The sequence below is a fragment of the Cyprinus carpio genome, chromosome B22, assembly GCF_018340385.1.
Source record: "Cyprinus carpio isolate SPL01 chromosome B22, ASM1834038v1, whole genome shotgun sequence".
Lineage (NCBI taxonomy): Eukaryota > Metazoa > Chordata > Actinopteri > Cypriniformes > Cyprinidae > Cyprinus > Cyprinus carpio.
Window position 1 is genome coordinate 21761913 of NC_056618.1, and position 24268 is coordinate 21786180.

Sequence of the window (24268 nt, forward strand, 5' to 3'; positions counted from 1 at the left end):
AAGTCCTCAGTTCGACATTATAAAAACTTGCTATGTATTTTCTAAGACAGAAATTCCACAAACTACAAAAACAGATTAGCAAGCAGATTAGTCCATTTTCTCTATGCTAATGGTCACACTCTCCATTTGTTGGTACAAAGACTATTGAAACAAAATACTAGCATACTGCTCATTATACACTAAATACTGCCTTCTGTTTTATGAGACAGAACATGCTAACAGCACGTCATACTAACATTCAAAATAATAGTAGTATTAACTTTCTGTGTATTGAATAATACTAGAACACATTAATCAACAATAAATGTTCCAAACAGTAGTACACTATATTACTTGTAGTGTATAGTGGAAACACTCTTGGAAATAAACAGTTTTTTTAATCCGTTTTGTGTAAAATTTCTTAAAATGTAACAGTCTGATAAAATCATGAGTGAAGCTAGAGACATCACAGCTGATAATACAGTTCATCTGTCACACGGGAAATGGAAAGTCAAGTTAAGTGCAGTGCATTATGGGATTGCTTGCTGTGTTCTCCGTTGTATACTGCAAAGCTTGATGTAGTATGCAGATCATTTGCATTGTGTGCAGAGTATATATGCTATACCCTGCAAAAATAGTGAAATTAGCATATTAGCATGCTATTCTGGGCATAGCATATTTTCCTGTGAGCACAATAACATCTTCAAATAAGTCAACACCGCCCCCTTTTGGACAAAATAAATTCTTAGTTAATTGTTTGAACATTACATTCAACAATGTTTCAACCATGAGGCAAAATCCCCACAAATGACTGCATGAAACTAATATATTAGCCGTCTATAAATATTCTGCCACTTGGCCATAATAAACTGTGGGGTCAGAGAAACACATTGAGGAAAACGTGTTCACAAGATGGCTGAGCTTTCACACTGAGTTCAGTCCAAAACGTGCATTTTTGGCCTTGGAATTTTCAGGTCCATTTGGACGGCTATGTAACATTTCAAATTGAGCGAACAAGAAAATGCTTAGCTGGAGTTGTGGTTCACCTCCCACTGCACAGTGCAGTGTATGAATGGATGTTTCGTAGGATGGTGGAGTTAACCAAGGAAATGTTAGCATGACTTATAACTTGGTGTCAGCCAGACTCCATGGATGTGTGAGGTTACTGTGGAAACAGTTTGTTTTTGTTTTCATTTTAGGCGACTGCCATCCGTGGTCAGAGTCCTTTAGTATTTTGGGTTGTTCTTAGTTTCTCTCTTTTTCTCTCTCACGTTTTATCCATTACCAATGCCACTTTTGAACTTTAACTCACATAAAATGGTGAACAGATTGGAAAAGTGAGGCCACTGCTGACTCACTCACTCACTCAATCTTCATGAAACGCTCCAGCCTCGTTCTAAATGTTGTGATCTGCTTAGTTTTCCTTTCCTCTGTGGTCTTAGACTGGCAGTGTCCTCCATTTCAGCTCTGTTAGATTATGTGTTTTCATTGACCATAACTCACCATAACACTTATTTTGGTTTTTAAGAGCTTAAGACTGAATGTGGTACATCCAATCGTGTTTTTAGGTGGTTTAGCCTGGTTAAGCTAGTGTTTAGCGATTGGCTTTAAGCTTTTAGCTGTTTTTTGGAACATGGTAACTTGCTTATATCCATTCTAAGCAGGTTATTAGTTACTCCAAGTATGTCATTAACTGGTTCAAGATTCTCATTAGTTGATTCAACAAACCAATGTTTCAAAAACCCTGACCACCATAAACTGGTATGAACAGCTGTTACAGTAGCTGGTTTCTTGCTAATCTAAGATAGTTTACCATGTTCAAAACACAGCTACTATCATAAAATGGATTTCCCAGCAGAGAAGTGACTGAAAATAGTCAAAAAACATTAAACTAGACCATTAAAAACCAGGTAATTCTGGCTATTGCTGCTTTTCCGAAAGGATTTGTTCCAAAACATTGGTTTGAGCCACAAAACTTAGCTAAAGGCTACATTTGACAAATTAAGAATTGGATTTCAAAGTACTTTGTCTAATTTTCACTCACTTTTGTACTTTTCTATATGAAATGACCATTCTGTGTAGCATGTTCAGTTTAGCTCCACTGTAGATCTACTTACACCTCTGCTTGATAGTAATGCTAATGCTAATACAGTGTTTGATATAAGCCTAAAGTAGGTGTTTTGGTAATCAATAATAATCATGGTAATCATAATAATGATAATGACTTTACACCACACCACACACCACAGTGCAGTTTTAGCATATTTAGCACCTGCTTAAACAGGACTGCAGTTGGTTAGCGGATAGAGACATAGAGATACTATTGCGCAACTATTTAGTAAATTCTCCACTGAGTCCATACGTAAACTTAGTTAACTATCTACCTAGACAGTATTTCATAGATAGGCCTTAGTGCTGTCTAAATAGGTTTCGATATATAGCATACAAATTACACATGATATGCTAGTATTTGCAGTATTAATAGTGGCTGATTGACCTGAAAACCTGTAATGGATACTGTAACTGCATATAAGATATCCAGTGCTTGTATTACAACTTATTATTGAACTACTCAATTCCAAACAGCTGCTTTAACACAGGACAGCGCTGTTAGCTTTGTGCAGTTCAAAGCTGACTAGATATTATACAGCTGTCCTACATTAGCATGGGCCCTTCCCAACTTCATAGACCACAGACAATAAATAGGATGGAAAACTAGCAACCAGAAGGTCTTACACCCGGTTATTACACACACGAGAAGGCACACAGCTGAATTCATGCTGACGTAAGACAGGATAGCATAGCTTACTCAGATGCTATACACCAAAGTTGTGTATTCTATAGAAAAGGACTTGTTGAAATATTAGCGTATGGCATCCGTTTAGGCTGTGTGTCATTGCCAAAGGCAATAACTTGTGGAAAAGGTTTTCTAAAGAATGAAGAAACCTCTAATGCACAGCTCATGAAGAACGGATATTGCTAGCTCATTAGGTGCCGAGTTTCATAACCTTCTGAGCAAACAAATGAGCTTATCCAATATAACAGATGAATTTAATTGGAGTTTGCTCCTCACAGGGGGATGTGTGTGTGGTTTCTATGGGAAAATAAGCAGCGTTTAGTCGAAGGGGAACTCCAAACTCATTGGTCTTGAGCTGGGTAAATATTTTTCTCTGACTTTTTTTTCTTGTTTGGATTCATTTATTTGATTCATTTCATTGTGAGAAATGTGGGGGAGTGCAGTGGCATGCCCACCGCCCTGAACTGTAAGACCCATGTTCTCGCTAACACATCTGTTTGGAGAGTCTGATGTTCTTTGTAGCTTACTTGAAGCAGTTTGTCTGTGTCATAATCAAAGGACTTTATGAGGTTACTTGTCTGTTGTGGTCTTTCTTTTGTGTATGAACTCTTTTTAGGAAAAACAGGACTTGATTATATCGGTATTTGATTGGATTGTGTGTGGGTGAAACATGGTAGGCTATGCTAATATTAGAGGCGCTTGCTGAGGCAATTTGAATGAACAATTGCTCTTGAACAAACTCACTGAAGTATCTATAGACCAGTGTCTGCACTATTTTTGCCTAGAAATAATTAGTGATAAAACTGTTTCTACTTGCGTGTATTTCTTAAAGGGACAGTTCACCCAAAAATGAAAATTCTGTTATTAATTGCTAGCCCTCTGTTTGTTCCAAACCGGTAAGACCGGTTATTCATCTTCAGAATACAAATTAAGATATTTTTGATGAAATCTGAGAGCTTTCTGACCTTCCATAGACAGCAATGGACCTGAAATATTTAAGCCTCAGAAGGTAGTAAGGACAGTGTTAAAAAAATCCATGTGACATCAGTGCTACTCTGAGACGGAAGAGAAGAAATTGTTGAATAAAGTTGTTATTTTTTGTTTTCGTTGTGCACAAAAAGTATTCATCGTAGCTTCATAAAATTGAACCACTGATGTTATGTGGACAATTTTGATGTCCTTACTAGCTTTCTGGGCCTTGAACGTGGTAGTACTCTTGCTGTCTATGGAGGGACAGAAAGCTCTCGGATTTCATTGAAAATATCATAATCTGTGATCCGAAGATGAACAAAGGTCTTACGGGTTCGAAACGACATAAGGGTGAGTAAATAATGACAGTATTTTAATTTTTGGGTGAACTATCCCTTTATAGTCCGCATGAAATCAAAAACTGACTTTATTTACTTTACTAGCGCACATTGCAAGTCTTGATGTGTACAATTAAACCGTGCAAGTTTATCCGCTAAAAAAAATAGTTTGTTTTGGTAATCTTTAAGCAGAATCGGAACATATGCTTCCGCTCTAGAATGGCGTTACTTCTCTGATGATGTTGGTTTGACGGCTTGGGCAGAATATCCTTAAACATGCCCCTCCAACCATTAGGTTGCTATGAGCGAGAGACAGAGAGGAGGACCACAAAAATAAAACAACCCACTCTATTCGGTATTCCATGTCAGCTGGAAATACGTCCCTTCACTGAAATAAAGTGTACCAAGACAGGGATGTGTTGTAGTACCATCTTTTTTAAAGAGATTTTTGAGTCTAGACCTGACTTGGCCCAGAACACCTGAGCATCCACTTAGCATAGTGCTAGCAACAATAAATCGAATTAATTTAGTTAATTTAATTCATTCAATACTGACTGTACCAAAACCGGGAACATTTATTAAGACATTCAATAGGGCTGCTTTTAATTTCAACTAATAGCTATTCAAAATGGATATTTGAAGTCACTGATAGACTTGTAATGTCTCATCAAAAATGCAATACGCTCAAAATGAAGTGTGTCATGGAAATGTTCATTCTTCCTTTGAGTACCTGCAGAGAAATAAAGAAGACAAGCAACCATTTCCACAGTCGTGCTATAGTAAATTTCCATAAAAATGTCTATTTGTGATGATCAGTCTTAAGGTTGTCTGTATGTTTATTGAAACACGTCGAGCAGATTGTTTCTTCTTTAATTATGCGCATATGGTGCACATTTGGCTCACCAAAGAAAGAACGAGCCAGTAAAAATGACAGTATCCACAGACAGCTCATTCTTCTTTTAAATAAGCCACATAATCCGCTCCTCTCATGTAGTGAATACTAGCATATCTCATCTCCATCGTACCTGCCGCCCAAATGCATTAACGCACGACAGCTAAAAGCACAAACCAGCAAACAAGTCTGTCTCACGTCGGTTCCTGACAAAGTGCTTCCACCTTGCAAAGTGAGCCGTGTGTTCAGATGCAGCATGAGGTGTCTGGGGTCATTATTTATTCACTTAGATTAGCTGTGGTGAAAACAGCGGGCCAGTTCTCCCACAAGCATTCATTTATTGATGCGCAAGCACACGGCTGCATTATTCTGCCCTCCTGCTGCGCTTTATATGCCCCCCACTGTTAACCCTTTGGTCTGTCTGTCTGACTGTCTGTCTTATTGTCTGTCTCAAGGACACTGGTGCTGGAAATAGCTTCTGTGTGATAATCTAGCAATTGCTAAAAAAAGGGGGTTTGCATAAATTGATGGATGTGTGACGTTTATTCTTCATAATATGGAAATTTGCGTCAGTTAAAAAAGGTGTTGCAGGTGTTAATTTACCAAAAAAAAAAAAAAAAAAAATTGTCCCTTGATGAAAAGCTCCTTTATATTCAGTCAATATTTTGTCATATGTTAAATATTTCATGTTATTAAATTTTAATTTTAAAAGAGTAATGTAATATATATGTGTGTGTGTGTGTGTGTGTGTGTTTGTTTGTGTGTGTGTGTGTGTGTGTGTGTGTGTGTGTCATATCATCATGTGTCATATTGTGGGCTTTAAAATTGGGTTCTTGTCTCTTGACCCAAAAATATCCACCTAGTGACACCCTAGAAACCACATGGCAACATTCTAGATATGATACATGTCTTATTAAGTTTATGCAAACTTTGGACCTTTTAATTGTTGGCTTTAAAATTGGGCTCATTTGACTTGGACCAGAAAGTAAACACCTAGCACCATCTAGCAACCACATGGCAACATTCTAGATATGATACATATCATATTAAGTCTATACAAACTTTAGACTTTATAATTGTTGGCTTTAAAATTGGGCTCATTTGACTTGGACCAGAAAGTAACCACCTAGCAACCGTGTAACATTCTGTGTTTTGTAGGCGCAACCAACAGTTTTATGTTACTGTCCATTTACTTCTGTTCAAACTTTTTTTTTCCCAGCAGCTCTGCATGTTTGTAATCTATCCACCCTACCACCTAGTCCTATCTGTATTTAAAGTTCACACTTTGTGCTTAATCAAAGTCTTAACCTATCTGCCCTGCCCGCGCTTGACCCATTGATCTTATAGGCTGCTGAACATGGCACTCTTACAGTGGCCATGGTAACCAATGTTGAGATTTTCCCCTGGAGAGTGAAGATTGAAGACCTAACAAGACCTTTTCCTCAAGTTTGCTTCCTCATCAACATCCTTCATTGAATAGCATTGTCATGGATCCATGAAATGGTTTTATTGTCAACCTGTCTGAATCTGTTGTGCTTTCTCAAATTCTGTTTAGTAGGTCAGCATGTTGTGTTGCTTGCCTTGTTTACACCAACTTGGCCTTTTTTGAAGTACGCCCTCCATTCGCCTCCGTTAACATCTCTAATAAAAGGTCACAGGGTCAATACCTACATTTGCAGCACAGTTGTGTCTTCAGACTTCACCACAGGCTTCATAATGAATCATTTATGTGGGTGAATTGGCTGTCTGAACATCCGATCAATCTTTGGGCCTGTTTCTAATAGACAAGCCTTGAGCATTCCCTGCATTTTTAGGACTCCAGACCTCAAAATTGGGAGATCATTATCATCAGACCAAAGAGTGCTCGATTTCTGTATGGTAATTTATCTCTTGCTCTGTTTCTGCTGCAGTTATACAGGTCACGTGGTGGGGAATGGACTGAAAGCCCAGAAACACAACCCAGAGATAAAGATCAGAAGTGTGGATCCAATCCTGGTCAACGTGAAGGAAAAGCTAGAGCACTTCAACCAGGTAGATCCCAAAACACCTGAGGTCAGAACATCCATCCTCCCACATTGAACCAAAACATGGGCTCTTAACCCTAACCCTGACCCTCTAACCTTAAGCTCAACAAAATCAATGTAGTAATGAAGCCAGGTGCATTTTGGTACAGTTTTTGCAATAAGTTTGCCGAGATACTGGGGACAGCTTTGAGGAATTCATATGAGACGTAATCAACTTTGATCGTGTAGGGCGAACATGCATTGTGCGACTTCTGATAATTAGGAGGTTCTGAGCCTTTGAACACATTACAAATCAGTTGAATTGACACGAAGACTTCCTTGAATGCCTAAAATGACTTAAATGTCCAAAATGTTTAGCTAAGGTTAAAAATTATTGGTAGCTTGTAATACACAATGCAAGCTGCTGCTGTACGAGTTTTAACAATTTCCATCTGATTTCCTTTAACACAAAAAAACAAAAAAAAAAAAGTTGGGACAAGTCAGTCAAATGAATTTAACTTGGACAAATCAATTTAACTACAAACTAAAATCATGCATGTACACCAGTGGTGTGCGGTGGTGTTCTAAAATGAGGAGGTAAAGCTTTGTTTTTTTGTTTTTTAATAAAAATGTAAATTCATCTCCCAGTCATATTTTCTTGGTTAAAGTCACCATGAAATCAAAATGGAAAATTCTTATTTTTTAATGGAATATTGTAGTGTTTATTATAAATAATTTATCCGTGCACTTCATTGTTTTTTAAAATTCATGTGCCCTTGAAATCTATAATCAAAAACATTAATCGCCCTCCCCCTCAAAATGACTCATCTTCTCTTCAGGTCACGAGCTATGGCGCAAGGGCGGAGCTAGTGACCTGAGAGGTAAACACTGGGGTAAACAACGGGGAAAAACTGAAGCTGAAGCTGATGCTTTACTTTATAGAAATCAATGCATTGGCCAGGGCTTACGCAAGCCATGGTGGAGAACACTACCCTTAAAAATTGAGAGGATATTAGGATATTACCACAGCGTTACTCTTAGGACATTCATTGCAAACTATTTTTTATGAATATGACTTAAGCTGATGGAGTATGCGCTCAGTCATTCAGGCAGTCTCTCTCTCACGTGCACGCTGTTAGGTATGTTTTGTGCCATTGATCATCCTCATCCTCATCTTCCTCAATAAATAAAAAATTTCTTCATGCTAGGGTGTCGGCGGTGAATCCAGTGGGGAGGAATCCCCCCACAACTAACTGCAAAATGGCATTTAGACCTGCCTCCATTTTGTTAGCAACACCCCAACTTTCAATGATCCAATCAATTCTCAAGGGACAAAATCATTTCAGTCTCATTTCAGATGCCGTTTCACTCAGATGTCACAGTAAAGAAAAAAACACAGTCGCTACTTCTGTTTCATGCCAACTTTAAATAAACATTACTTACACTATCAGGAAAAAGAAAAAAAATATCTATTTTATATTTTTACGTTAACCGTGTAATCAATATTCTATTTATTAAAGCAAAGTATGAATTTCATCAAGCTTAGTGTTAAGCATTTCATATTTTTTCCAAAATAATAACTTAAGGTGGTAACAATTTAAACAGTATATTTTTATTTGTGAACTTATGTTCAGCTATTCTTGTTAATACTTAACTTTGAACTATTTTTCGGATCATCAGTCATCAAAGCTTGGTAAATATTTGTCAAAGACAATAAGATTTACTTTAAATTTCACATAACTTTCCCCCATTCATTCTCAATTACCCCCCAGTAAACCCACCTTACGCTTAGGGGGTCTCTTAAAACTCAAGGGGCTCAGGGGAGGTAAGAGAGGCGCGGACTCCTGCTGTAACTTTACCTGCTGGTGTCGCTGTTGGACAATGTTTCTTTAGAAAACGAGTGACTTATACATTTTTTAATGTTATATTTTGTCATTTTGAATTGTTTTTGTACTACAATTTTTTCATCCAATATTTTGAGCAGACACTGCCTCCCTTGCCTCCTCCAAGGAAACGCCCCTGATGTACGCCCATCTTTAGTGACAAACCTTACGATGAATGTTAAATAAGATCGTAAGATCTGACAGGGTGTGACAGTGATATCAGTGCTGTCAGTTATCACGTTAAGTTTACTAAGGTGTACCCTATATCCTGAGACCATTAATGATCTGTTTCATCTTTTAACCAAGATCTTACCAGAGACATATTGAACAATCTGACAAACAGTAAAAAGTACAGCTATGGCTCATGTGCGTTTCTTTTTATAAAACTTTTCCTGAATATTTGCTTTGTGAGCCAAAAGGAAGACATTAAAAACCCGCCAGAAGCGCTAGTTTCAAGCTTGCCCACTAAACAAAAATAGTCCAACTCAACGCCAGCGCACATGTCAAGAGTGGTGAGACGGTGTCATTAGTCTAGGGTTTGCTCTGTGATCAATCTGCAGCAAGATCAGACCAAGCATCCTCAGCGGGAGTGTTGAAGACCTCCTTGGCATGATGGCAAAGTCTGTCGCTACTGCAGCTGTGTTTGGGAGGGTACAAAGGGCAGCTCATTTGGCCCTCTGGAAGCCATTTTGTAACGTCTTTCATTGCTCCATTAAAACCAGACGTTTTGGTTCCACATTATGTCCAAACCCAACCCAGCCCTGGCCACATTGCTTTGCTGTGAGGACTTGCGTCACTGGCTGGCAAGAAAGCTGGGAAAGTACAGTAGATTTGTGTCAGGGGTTGAGGAGAAGGTCACTTTGAGCTGTGAGGTCTTGGGAGGTTTTTTTCTCTCACAATGACCTGTAGGAGTTTTTAGTGGCTGACTGGTATTTAATGAACCTATGCTGCCTAAAAACCAACAGACAAAATACTTCATTGGTGTACAACTAATAGTAATACATAACCTTGATACTCTTGCAGGGGGTTTTACTAAAAACATACAAGCATACTACTCTTGCTATAGACCGTTTGCATCAGAGAAACAAGTGCATAGCCATCTAAACAATTTTCTCTTTGAACATCCGTTTTTGCGCTATATATTTCTACCACCATTTGCTGTAAATGCGCTTATGAAGTGGATTTACCAAAAGTTATCATGAGCATTGTAATGTTTAGAGTGGATGTTCTAACAAATGTTGGGAAGATTTTTTTAAATGAGTGGTTCATTCGTAACTTCATACGACCTTACTTTCACGCCATGTAAACGCAAACAGAAGTCCGAAGACAAAGAGTGCTGTGCTGAAAAGGGGCGGAGCTACATAAGGCCTATATGGCAGTAAAAATATTATACTAGCATGCTATTTTGAATTCAGTATATGAATGCAGACGCCTTTAAGTACACAAGCTTGATTTCACGCTAGTTTTTGTTTGTTCATAATGCAACGGTAGTAAATTTTATGCATTGCCGCATAATACCTATAACGGGTATTAGCATAAACTGTTTTCTGTTTTTCAGGCTATTTGTTGTCATGCTAGAGAATCTTGCTTAGTCAGTTAGCTAAAATGCTAATGTTTTTAGCAACTTTCCTGAATCCAGTTTCATGCAAAGACTTTTGAACTCTCTCACCCCCTTCAGTACACTTCAAAAAATTACTTAAGTTTTTATTTTTTAAGTTTTTTTTTTTTTTCTTGTTTTCAAAACATCTCAAAATCTTTAAAACAAGATACATTTATCATTAAAGTATCACTGCATAAGATTTAAAGACTTGTTTTCATGGATCGAGTCTTCAATTATGTGTATTTTCTTTTTAAGAAGAAGAAAAAAAATCTGCCAGTGAAGTAAGACAAAACATACTTGTATTAAAGATTCATTTTATGAAAATAAGTCTTAATATTTTATGCAGCATTACCTCTCAAGTAAATTAATCTTGTTTTAAGGATCTTTACATATTTTAACTGGAAGATTATACAAACATACTCCTTAAGGAAAGGATTTTTGCAGTGTACAGCATGTTGTTTCAAATTACGGGTCCTTTTCAGAAGTCTTTTATATGTGGCCCATATAAAGTGTCTTGCAAAGCTAGGACATGTGTTACACACTGAATAGTACAGAAAGTGTGACAGGATATCATGACAACCTGGCATCTTAAGTGTCACTTTACACCTTCAGAGCTGAGTGAGATCTTCAATCTGATGACCTCCAGTGCTTTTCCCGTAAAAACCAAAGCCTTAGTCCCAGTCCGTCTCTGATCAAGGCTTATTGAGAAATTAATATTGCAATGCCGTGTCCCAAGAGTGAGTCATCTTGCACTACAGTTAATATTCAAACCTCCCATGCATCATTTTACATCAAAGCGAACACAATAATTAAATAATCTTTTTCATAAAACCAAATAATTCATGAAGTTTGCATAAAGCTAAGTAATTTATGAGGCCTCCCTGAGAAAATGGCGAATGAAGAAAACCCCAGGCTTGACTTACGCAGCTCTATAAGCCGAGAAGTGTCAGGGAGGGATGCTAATGAGTATGAATGCTTTCATAACCCACTATCTAATGTAAACATACATCAACACACAAACACTAACACATTTATCACATGCAAGTGGATGCACGCATCATATTTCAATGCAATCTAAAGACATCCAAGTCCATGTTGTTCAGTAACTGTTCTGGATAGCTCACATGAAGATTTTCGAAGTGCCAAGATAGTCTAAAAAACACTATGAAAGCACTATAATAGTAGTCAACATGTCTTGTGTGCTATATTTTGAACCTTCTGAAATCATATGATACATTTTGCAAGGAAATTCACTTAAGTCTTCCATTTCACTGTAGCTCTTAATTCTAATTCTCCATTGTGCGTATTTTGACCTTGCTTGTTGCAACTGCTTACGAAATCAAAATCAATGGCGTTTTGGCGTCAGAGATGTCAAACCTTAAACGACACATAAAATGTGCCATTTTTTATGATCTTTAAAGGAATGTGAAATGTGTGTATCAGTAAATAATGACTTAAATTTCAGAAAAGAATTACATAATATCTTAAGAAATATTAAAAGTCCAATTAAAAAAATATATAAAAAATTCAATTCAAAATATAAAAATATAAAAAAATCCAATTAAAAATAATCAGCATACAAATTTGGAACGATACAAGAGTGAGTAAATAAAAGCAGAATTTAAACTTTTGGATTTTTATTTATAATTTTTTTTATTTTTCATTTTAATTTTTGTACAATAGTTTTTGAATATTTGATATATATGAATGAGCAATTCGTCTGTTTGATCCGACTCTTGCCAAACATACACAGAAATGTTATCAAGAACTCATCAATCCAAGGCACTCGAAAATAATGTGAAAAAGTAAAAAGCCTTTATTTACAAATGTTATTTTTTTTTTAAATAAAATTAAATGTTAAACAAATATAAATATTAGGAAAAAAACTGGAAAAGCTTTTTTTCAGTTTAAGTTGAAGTACTAAAATAAAAAAAGACATAAAATAAAGCTGAATAAGCAATAATTTAATAAAAATGACTAACGCACATAATGAAATTACTAAAATTAAAAAATTAAAATTAAACCAATGTAGCACTTTAGTATAGCGACCAATTCTCACTATTAACTAGTTGCTTATTAGCGTGCATATTACTAAGATATTGGCAATTTATTAGTACTTATAAAGCATATATTCTGCATGACCATATCCTATCGTACATCCCTAATCCTACCCAGTACCTAAATTTAATAACTACCTTACTATTAATAAGCAGCTAATTAGGAGTGTATCGAGGCAGAAGTTGTAGTTAATGGATTGTTAATAGCAAGAATTGAACCTTAAAATAAAGTGTGACCGAAACCGAAAATATAAAAATAAAAGGTAATTTAAAAATAGATAAATAATATAATAGTATGTAGATAATACTAAAATAACACTGAATGATAGTATGATTTTAATTTTCACTTTAAGGGGCAGAAGCTGTAATTCCTTTGCAATAATGTTTGGATGTGTCATGTATGTGGATAAGTTATTGGTCTGTTTTTCTGCCCCCTGCCAAACGTGCCTCGGTATCATTTTCCTTTGACCATTAGAGGTGTATCTCAGTCCAATTGATGAGCCTGTTGTCAAGGAGATGTGGTTTGGCAACAAAGACCCCCAACGCATCCTATCGATCCGTTTACATGAATGGGGTCTTAAAACTGCCACGGAAATAAGGGAATTTGTTTCCCAAATGACTCAGAAAATCCTGTTGCAGAAAAGCAATCTTTTTGGAGATATAATGAAGACAGACCATAGAGAGCTCTGAATATTAATGTACATGCTGTTTCAGATGCTACGTTTGATCTATCGCTTAAAGATTTTAGTATGTGCCCTATTCTGCACTGCAGTTGATTGCATAAGAAGTGGATGTTCTCTGGAGTGTAGAGAAATTAAATTAAACATGAAATCAACTATATCAAAATTTCAAAAATTAACCTATTATACATTCTAGAAACTCTAAAACAATAAAACAATAATCAATCAAAAAAACCATTGTCGCTTTGTGCCTGTCAATCATTTTAGTTTGCTGAGAGGGCTTTTAGGGGTGGAGCTTAAGAAAGGAGGTGGAGAAAATAGATGGAACGCCCACTTTTCACAATCCAATCAATATCAGGAATAAACTCAAGTTATTTTCTCATTTCACTCAGTAAAATAGGTTTCGAATGCATTTTTCGTCAATTTTAACTACTTTATCTAGGTAGGAAAATTAAAGTGAAATGAAGACTGAAAATTACTGAGGTATTTTAATAGAACCATGTCAATATAACACCGACAATATTGGCTCATGACTCAGCGTGGAGGACGAGAGGTCTTTCTTTAATTGTTTCTTCTCTTATCACAAACAAAACAATTAAAAATTGAATGTGCAGCTAAATTGAATAATGAACCATGCAGGGGAAAAAGAAAGCACTAATAAGTATGTCGCTATTTTATCTAAATAGAAGGGGGTGGGTGCGCTGGAAGAGGACAGTCTGTTCTCTCTGTTGTTGCCATGGTGTTCGCCTGACGCGTGGCATAATTCATTATACGGCGGTTAATTAACAGTCCCCTGGGGGACATTTTTCCACAAAGTCACTGTGGAATTTAATTGCGTTGCCTTCCTCCGTCAGGTTGAAAGAGAATGCAAGGGAATTGAATTCAAAGAGTGCTCCAATGAAATCTAGCAATATTCTTCATTGTTCAACTTTTTCTTAAATGTAAATCTGCATTCACAATATATCATATACTGCGCTTGTTTCATAGCAAAATATTTTTTTTATGCACAATATATCATATACAGTCAAACCAAAAATTATTCATACAGCAGATATAATTTTTGATATCTTTTTGATATCACTATAGTTCATTTATGTAAGTGAGCATAGCAAAGTAAAGTAAACTGTGACATATTACACACAAACATTCTTCATACAGTGGAATACCAGTGAAATTAATAAAAATTTAGGACCAAAAATGAATCAGACACTTTGACCTGACCATGCTTTGCTCAAGTGTTTTTTATCTTTAATTGCTAATGCGACCTTTTTACACCACAGACTGAACAAATTGCTTGGTAATTGGTTGTCCTAAAGTGCTATTATCTAATTGTGTACTTAAATTTAACAGCATTTGTTCAACCTAATTCATTACATAGCTCTCTGTCAAAGTTATCTGACATTAACAAGATGAATTTGTTCTGACACAGTTCTTGTCAAATTTTATTACCATTTTCTAAGCTATAGTGAATAAATGTGATGATGTGAGAAATGTTGAAGGTGTTTTTTAAATCAAATTTACTGAATTTAAACTACATAAATTTAAACTACATAAATTTAGTACCTTGACTTATTCTAAAAAAAAATAATGCTGTACATTATAATAATACAGTGCCTGATATGCTTTATTTAAATTTCTATTTAAATTTCTATTTTGTTGTATTTTCAATTTTTCAATTAAAAATAGTAGAGAATTATCATCAATATAATTCAAATAGTTAGCGTATCGACAAGACAAGAAGTTTTTTTGTCATTTAGTTTCTGTTTTTGTCTCGTCACATTTAGTTGCCACACCCACAGAGAGATCTCATTGGTCCAAAAGCTTGCTCCATGGAATATTAATCATCAGTGATGATCTGATTGGCTGTGATTGTGCCAAAACACCCACAAAAATTTTTTTCACTCACCTATTCTAAAAATAAAAAAAAAAAATAAAACAAAACATAATAAAAAATAAAAAACAATGGGGAACCAGAAACTAACTCAGTTAAGATGTTCTGAATTATGCACTTCTGCGATTCCCTGAGCTGTTTTTCTAAACCATTCTGAAATGCCCCACAACTGCATGTGTTTAATATTCTCTCGCTGTGAAAATGGAATTTGCACTTGAGTGGATCCATGTTTAGAGCGCTGGAATGCTGCTGTTATGAGCCTTGACTTCTTGCCTGGAAGCCTTTGTTGGAACACATGGGGCTATTTGGACGTGATGGGTGATCTCCACTCATTTATTCGCTTCAGAGAGAGTCATTTCAGTCAAATTCCACCATTACAGCTCGTGAATTTAAGAACAAGTTGTAGTTGTTATGCTGCAAAAACTGTAGCTTGTATCAGGTTGGTCATTACTAGAAAAAAAGTATGGAACATTATCGTGTTTCTTCTGATTATAGTAATTATAAACATTACATAAAACTAGCAGTTAATGACTATTATAAGACAGACAGACAGAGACAGACAGACAGACAAAGAAATAGAAAGATAGATAAATAGACAGACAGACAAATGGATGGAAGGAAGGAAGGAAGAAAACAAGAAAGAAAGAAAGATGGATGGATGGATGGATGGATGGATGGATGGATGGATAGACAGAGAGATAGATGGATGGAAGGGAGGGAGGGAGGGAAAGAAAGAAAGAAAGAAAGAAAGAAAGAAAGAAAGAAAGAAAGAAAGAAAGAAAGAAAGAAAGAAAGAAAGAAAGAAGAGGGGGAGGGATAGATTATAGAAAGAAAGAGGGAGGGTTGGATGATAGATGGATAGAAAGAAAGAGGGAGGGAGGGAGGGATAGAAAGAAAGAGGGAGGCAGGGAAAGAAGAATGGATCGATAAATGGATAGAAAGAAAGAGGGAGGGTTGGATGATAGATGGATAGAAAGAAAGAGGGAGGGAGGAGGATAGAAAGGAGACAGATGGAGCCAGGGAGGGATGAATATAAGATGGATAGAAGAAAGAGAGAGGGAAGGAATAAAAAAAAGAAGATGGATATGGAATGAATAGATGGATAGAAAAAAAAGGAGAGAAAGAAAGAGGGAGGAAGGGATAGATGGATAGAAAGAAAGAGGGAGGGGAGGATGGATGGTAGAAAGAGAGGGATGAGGGATAGAACAGAGGGCAGATAGGATTAGATAGAAAGAGGGAGATGGATGGATGGATAGATGATAGAAAGAAAGGGAGAGAAAGAAAGAGGGAGGGAGTGGATAGAAAGAAAGAAAGAAAGAAAGAAAGAAAGGCGAGAAAGAAAAGAGGGAGTCGAGTGGCATAACAGAAGAAACTCAATGGATGGATAGATGGATAGACTGATATAGTTTTATTAAAAGAAAATTGATTGGACGGACAGATGTATATATATATTAAATGATAGATGGATAGACTGATATAGTTTTATTAAATGTACTATAAACATTTATATTTGCAATATTTTATATAATTTATTAATTATTAAATGTATTGATTTAATTAGATTCTTATTCAGGCTATCATATAATTAAACTTGTTGTGATGGAATCCCATAAGAGTGTGTGTCTGCTGTCCTGTGATCGATGTTTTGTTTCAGGAGATGTGGGGAGAGCTGGGTTTGGGAACAGATGGTCGTGAGGACGTCGAGACCAGCAGCGGCGACGCAGCAGAAGGCAGCGGCGAGTGCGATGATGAAGACGGCTGTCAAGGATCGGGCCGCAGTGAAGGCGAGACAGGTGAGTTCGTTCGTCCCCTGCATCATGGCTCAAAGACAACTGTCTCTCTGCGTTGACTTGATCCAGAGCTCCCAGGAGAGACATCAGTCCCATGTTGCTTAGAAACCCAGAGCCATTTACTGTGTCTCGTGTTTGTTTTAGGAGGTCAGTCACTTCTTGTTATTTACACTGCTGAACACAACACAGCCATTCGGACCAATATGGTTCCCTTCAGATGACCTGTTCCAGCTCTTGTGTGCCCAGATATCCAATGGCTTATTTAAATCAATAAATGTAACTTGCAATAACTTTAATAATAATAATTCTCAAAGGGCAGTATTGATTAATTTGCAGGTATAATTTGTTTTAAATATAAATCAAAGCTAATTTAAATGATGTTCATGGTAAACCTCATTTATATATATATATATATATTATATATATATATAATATATATATATAGATATATATATATATATATCGTTTTTTTTTTATCCTAATAAGGTAAGAAAATAAACTTGTTTTCTTTCTTGTTTTAAGCATAAATCAAAGCTAAATTTCCCAGTGTGCTATGAAAAAAATTAACTTTTTTTTCTTGTTTTAGGCATCAATCAAAACAAATTTGCATAAGATTCATGGGAAAAAATTATATTTTTTATTTAATTAATTTAATTTAATTTGAAAGCAAATTTGAAGTGTTTTATCTTCAAAACAAACAAACAATAACAATTTCCCATTATGGTAAACATAAATCAAAGCTAAACTGAAAGGTGTCTGAAAGAAAGAAAGAAAGAAAGAAAGAAAGAAGTGTCTGAAAAGAAAGAAAAGAAAGGAAAAGAAGAGAAGGGAAGGAAACAAGGAGAAGGAAGAAGAAGGGAAAGAAAAGAGAAAGAAAGAAAAAAAAGAGAAAGGAAGGAAAAAAGAAAAGAAAGGGGGGAGAAAGGAAAGAAGGAAAAAAGAAAGAAAAGAAAGAAAGAAAGAACAAGAAAGAAAGAAGAAAAGCATAAAACTAAACAAAACTGAAAAGAAAGAAAGAAAGAAAGATGCAAACAAAAACCTTTTAAGCATAAAACTAAACAAAACTGAGTCAAGTTTATATCAAAAAGGTTGACAAGTAAAAACCTTCAAGCAAACAAACAAACAAACAAACAAAAAACTAAGTTTCAAAACTGAATGAGATGTGTTAACCACCAAACAAACAAACAAACAAACAAACAAAAAAACTATTTACCAGTGTGGTAAGAAAAAGAAAGTTGTTCTGTTGTTTTAAGCATAAATCAAAGCAAAATTGTATGAGGTTTATGTCGAAAGAAAGAAAGAAAGAAAGAAAGAAAGAAATAACTTTTAAACAAAACTAAACAAAAGTGAATTAAGTTTATATAAGTTTAAGTTTATATTGCCAGTAAAAACCTTCTAAATTCTAAATATATTCTCTGAAACTCAGTGTTGTCTTACAAAAGTTTACTTCCACACAAAATAAAACATTGAGGTTGTTTTCAGTTTACTATATTATTTGTATCATTTTATATTATATTTTATCAATGAAAACAAATGCCTTATAACAAGTAAGAAAGCTTAAGATAGATCTACTTTGGTGTTCATGGTAGATCTGTGCGCTGCTCCACTAGCATGCTGGATGCACTCAGGGACTGCACTAAATAATGGATTTCACCTTATAATAGATGAAAAGAATTGTGTGTAGCGAGTTATTGCACCATTTTTCAAAGAGCGCCCACTGTTCTTTTAGTCTGTTGCTCAGGAGTCCGGCCTCGTCGCTGCTTCTGTAAGGTCATACATCTTTGTCCAGTGCTCTCAGATACATTTCCAAATTGCATCCCTGCTTTAAAAATTCTAGCTTTGTGCTGATTCAGTTGGCTGAGGCTGTGCTTTTATGACATTATTCTGTAAAATCATTCCCAGCCCTTGATTAAATGTATTTCTTTTTTTTATTTATTATATATTTATATAATACATATGTATTTGTTTATTTATTTATACTATTACCCAATATGTATGTGTATGTGTGTATATATATATAGATATATATATATATATATATATATATATATATATATATATATATATATATATATGTACACACATATATCGCTAGCTATATATATATATATATATATATATATATATATATATATGTGCACACACTTATTTATTCATTCATTTATATTATTCATTTCATTCACGTGTCATTTCTATTTTTATTAAATATACACAAATGATTAAACATTTTCACACTTTTATTAGCATTGTTTGGGAAAAACAGCTTATTTGGAAATTGCACGCAAACACAAATTTATCTGCAATAAATATATCACTCATCTTGGTTTTCTTCACACATTTTTAGTGGGTATTGTATTTTGGTTTTTTTATTTTATTAAACTGATACATTTATTTTAATTTACCAATTTTATGGTATTTGTATTAAGTGCAATGTTTTGTTTTTATTTTAAATTATTTATTTTCATTTGACTTTTTTATAATTTACCTTTTTTTAGTATATTTGTATTTTTTTTAAATATATGTATTTAAATAAAATAAAACACTAAGAATTAAATTATAAAAATGTCAAATTAAAATGTATACTTTTAAAATACAAACAATGTATTTTACATTTGTATTATTACATTTTTTATTTAGTTATTTAATTTCTATATTAAAAATATATATTTATTTTATGATAAAATTTTAGCAAATGTTTTATTTTTAAAGTTTTTTATTTTAAAATGTATTGATATATTTTGTATTATTTATAAAAATGAATATATAATTAATTATTAGCATTTCATAAACTCAAAAACTCATCATGAACCCCATGAATTTGCAAACCCCAATCTGGCAAACTCTGGCGAACTAGCTTGGTTTATCATATAGAACTTTAAAAGTGTAATACAGTATATTCTTCTGATGGTTTTTCATAGTTTAAGATTGTAAATCCATAAAGTCTAATTTGAAATCCATTTTAAAAGTAGAAAACCTAAAATTTTTTTTTTTTTTTTTTTTTTTTTTTTGTAAATAAAAATCAGCCCTTGCGACATAAAAGTGTATTTGAAGAGTTGAAGAAACACCAAACAAAGAATAACTCTGATCCAACACCAATTCCCTTGAATGTCTTTCGATTTCATACTGAAATTAAGAAGTCGTATGACAATTGTCTTTCCTCCATCATTCATGATGACAGTTTTTCAACAAGAGCTGCTGAGGATGAATTACAGATAATAACAAATTGAGAAAAGTTATGTTTACCTCTTCAGGTAGCCTCACAAATCTGAAACGGGGTTTTTTTTTTTCCAATGACAAATGCCCATCAAAATAAATTCCTGCCTCTGCCGTTATAAATCCCTCAAATCCCTTGAGTTGATGAAAACTGGATTGCTGAATGACAGCACGTCTCATCCAGGGTCACGGAGGTATAGTTTCCCCTACAGCAACCACAGAGCTGGTCACAATCAATCAATTATTCATTTTGCAGGAAACGGTTCATTAACAGAGACCAGAGCACTATGATCCCCAGCGCTCCGGCTCTCTGTCGTCTTTCTCTTCATGCTCCATGTCTCTGACCAATGATGCTGAGATAAGCACACTGACACAAGATGTGCAGTTCCCATTGTTTGTTTTCTTCAAGCGAACCTCAATGTAATTGACCGTGACTGCGACACACACAAATAAACATTGCTGCAGTTTCACCTCAGCCTCGGATGAATAGAGACAAAAGCCGAGGTCTGTTTTCATGTGTGCTTCCGAACGTGGGATGGGAATGTTATTTATTTATTTTTTTGCATGCGCCTCTTTTGAGATCCATAAAATTCCTCATTGATCGTTTCCTGCAGTACCCCAGAGATTCAGATCTGAGACGTTTGCAGTGGCTGTCTGCGTCAATAATGCTAATAGAGTTTGGTGAAGATGGAAACTGTCATGTTTAAACTCAAGACCTGATTTCTTGAACCATATCCCTTGTTACATTTAAAATAATTTTTTTCAATTAAGGGCTCTGTATTTGAATCCATGATGCTTAAAATTTGAGGCAAACTTCAGTGATGTTTGTATTTGGGGCTCAGGAGAATGGAAATGTTGCAGGCCAGACTCAACCTCATGTCAGAATATTATTATTTTAATAATAAAAAATATTTATTACAACAAAAAACAAACAAAAAAATAAAAAAAACAACACTTTTTTTTCCCCCACTATTCATCATCAGATCACAAAAAACATCTTCAACAAGCCTCCTATTGTATCCTGACCAGCCTAAGGCACACCTGTGCAATAATCATGCTGTCTAATCAGCATCTTGACATGCCACACCTGTGAGGTGGATGGATTATCTCGGCAAAGAAGTGCTCACGAACACAGATTTAGACAGATTTGTGAACAATATCTGATAGAAATAGGCCTTTTGTGTACACAGAAAAAGTCTTAGATCTCTGAGTTCAGCTCATGAAAAATGGGGGAAAAAACAAAAGTGTTGCATTTATAATTTTGTTCAGTGTATATACAATTTAGATTTTTGATCTTTATTATTCTTTATGCATACATTTTTTATTTATATATAATTATATATTATATGTAGTATTTTTTTAATAATTTTTTTTATTTTATTATATTTTATTTTAGTATATACTAAATTCCAAATGATGTTTAAAATGGTTTTAGATGGAGTATAGTGTGTCACACCACAGGACACACCTGGTAATGGGCAGGGGCTTCAAGTTTATCTGTTTTCTTAATTTATTCTTCTTTTGTTTTGTCCTTTTTTGTCCGTCAGTAGACCTCTGACTCTGCAGTGTGTGAGGGGGATGTGGTATTTAAAATGTAACTCTATCCAGTTGTTTATGGAACCGGAGTCTGATAAGCACTTGCTGAGGCTGTAACCTCCAGCCAAATGAAATGAAATCTTGTCACACCAGTGTGTGTGTGTGTGTGTGTGTGTGTGTGTGTGTGTGTGTGTGTGTGTGTGTGTGTGTGTGTGTGTGTGTGTGTGTGTGTGTGTCCCCGCATGTGCAGTGTGAGTGCTTATTGTTTGGTCCCTGATAGCCATCTGCATAGAAAACAAAGGCCGGAAAAAACTGTTTGATGACTACCTGACTTTGACTGTAATATTCCCAAAAAATATCTATCTATCAATCTATCTGGCCGTCTGTCTGTCTGTCTGTCTTGATCTTGATCTAGCTATCTATCTATAATCTATTTGTAACGTTCTCTGTCAAAAAATCTATCTTTCTATCTATCTATCTGTCCATTATCTATCTTTTCTTCGTCTTCTTTCTTCTCTTCTCTTTCTTTCTATCTTTCTATCTTTTCTATCTATCAGACAGATCTATCTAAAATAAATAAAAGTAAAAAATAAAAGATAAATCTATTAACTATAATCGTAATTTTATATATTTCTATATAAGTTTTATTTTAATACAATATTATAGAAAAAAAAACAAAAAAAAACATAAAACATGTATTTGTAATTTTATATATTTCTATATAAGTTTTATTTTAATACAATATTATAGAAATAATAACCACAATATTTAAATGAGATTTAATATATGTTATATGGTACTTTCTATAATACATTACTTTATATAATGCAGAATCAGTGTTGGAAGTATACATACATACATACTGTATACACGCACACACACACACACGTATGTATATGTGTGTGTGTGTGTGTTTGTGTCACATTACTTATTCACAATACTTATTTTAAAATTAAAAGTTAAAAATAAAAATTACACATAAATAAAACAAAAATATATGTAATATTTCATGACAAGTTGTGACAAGTAGTGATAGGAGAGGAGAGGGAGGAACAGGATTGGGAATAGAACTGTTGCCACCCAGAAGGCAATGACTCTGATTTATTTCGAATTTCTAATGCATTTACAGTAATATAGCATTGTGTGTGTAATATTCTAATGCATAGATCACATTTCTACTTTGCCAATGCCAGACCACAGGTGAGGGTTGAATTTTTAGGACGATAACCGAAAGGTTGTAGGCTTGATCCTTGCCACAAGGATCTATGAAATGTCACCATCACGCCCTTGAGCAAAACACAAGCCCGGGTTTCTCCAGTAGGACCATCCTTATGATAAGCATACTGTACGTTGCTTAACAGGCCGAGTCATGCAGAAATAAAAGAGTCAAAGCCAAAATGAAGGTCTGGGATTGTGCTGGTCACCAGACCGTCCTCCAATCTCTCCTCCAATTTGATTAATTAAGTGACATCTACACCGGCGCTATTGAATGGCTGTTGTTGAGAGTGAGCGAAGGCTCATTACTCAATCTGCCAACTCAAGAGCTCAGTGAAGAAGATCACTCCAGCTTAATATATCAATTAATGCTGTTATTGTGCACGGATGAATTACAAAAGCGAGTGTGTGTTTGCTTTCTGCAGCGGTTTGGGTTGCTGTTGCGCTCAAGCGGGTGTGTGTTGGGTCTGCTGCCGCATGCATCCCTTGGGAACCGTGGCTTGAGTAATGAAGGACTCATTACTGATTCAAGAAGGACTGCGAGAGATACCTTTACACCCCCAACCTCAAACCTCTAGTGAAGGTCAAACAATACCAGAGGGTGGGTGGGTGTGTGTGTGTATGTGACCCGAATTTGTCTTTTATGCAAATTATCTTCACTTTTAGCAAGAGAGTATGTGATTTGCCTCATTTATTTTTGTAATGTGAGTTTAAAAAATGCAAGCGGGATTTAATTTTATCTATTGGTAATTGATTGTGTCATGAAAAGTCAATGCATGTCAGAATCGACATGGTAAGGAAAGTCATTTTATATATTTATATCATTTATTCATTAATTTAGTAATATTTTATTTATTTCTATTTGATATATATAACAATTATATTAATATATATTTTTATTATTTACATTTTTAATTATATATTATAGAGATTTTGAATGATCCTAATTATCCTTTTAATTACATATTGTGTTAATATTTATACTGTATATTAAAACATTAGTTTTATATAGTACATATTTATATAATACAGTATATAAATAATTAAATTTAAAGGTCATTTATATATGAATATATGGAATTGTGTGTGTATGTATGTGTGTGTATGTATACAGAACTTTTCATATCACAATAAATAAAAAATACAAATATGTATTAAGAACAATGAATGAATGAATAAATAAATAAAATGACTTTTCTTTCCACCTGACATTATGAATCCCTTGTATGTCGATTCTGACATGCATCATTGACTTTTCACAACCCAATCAATAGACACACACACACACACACACACACACACACACACACACACACACACACACACAAGTACAATATCATTAGTATAAAAATATCAGTATTCTTTAAATATTATTATTAGTTATATTGATAAATTCATGTGCAAAAGCTAGCTGGAGCATGTTAT

At 34.7% G+C, this 24268-nt stretch overlaps 1 protein-coding gene across 3 annotated transcripts in view; it reads left to right on the forward strand.

Moving 5' to 3' along the window:
• The window catches only part of LOC109047274 (glypican-5-like), a 43591-nt gene that overhangs the window by 11634 nt on the left and 7689 nt on the right, over nucleotides 1–24268 (forward strand). For 2 of the 3 annotated variants that reach the window (XM_042749250.1, XM_042749252.1), the window contains exons 7-8: nucleotides 6886–7006; nucleotides 16744–16882. In XM_042749250.1, coding sequence (XP_042605184.1) covers nucleotides 6886–7006; nucleotides 16744–16882 — 260 coding nt within the window. The remainder of the gene's footprint in view (nucleotides 1–6885; nucleotides 7007–16743; nucleotides 16883–24268) is intronic. The other variant, XM_042749251.1, reaches the window with a different exon arrangement.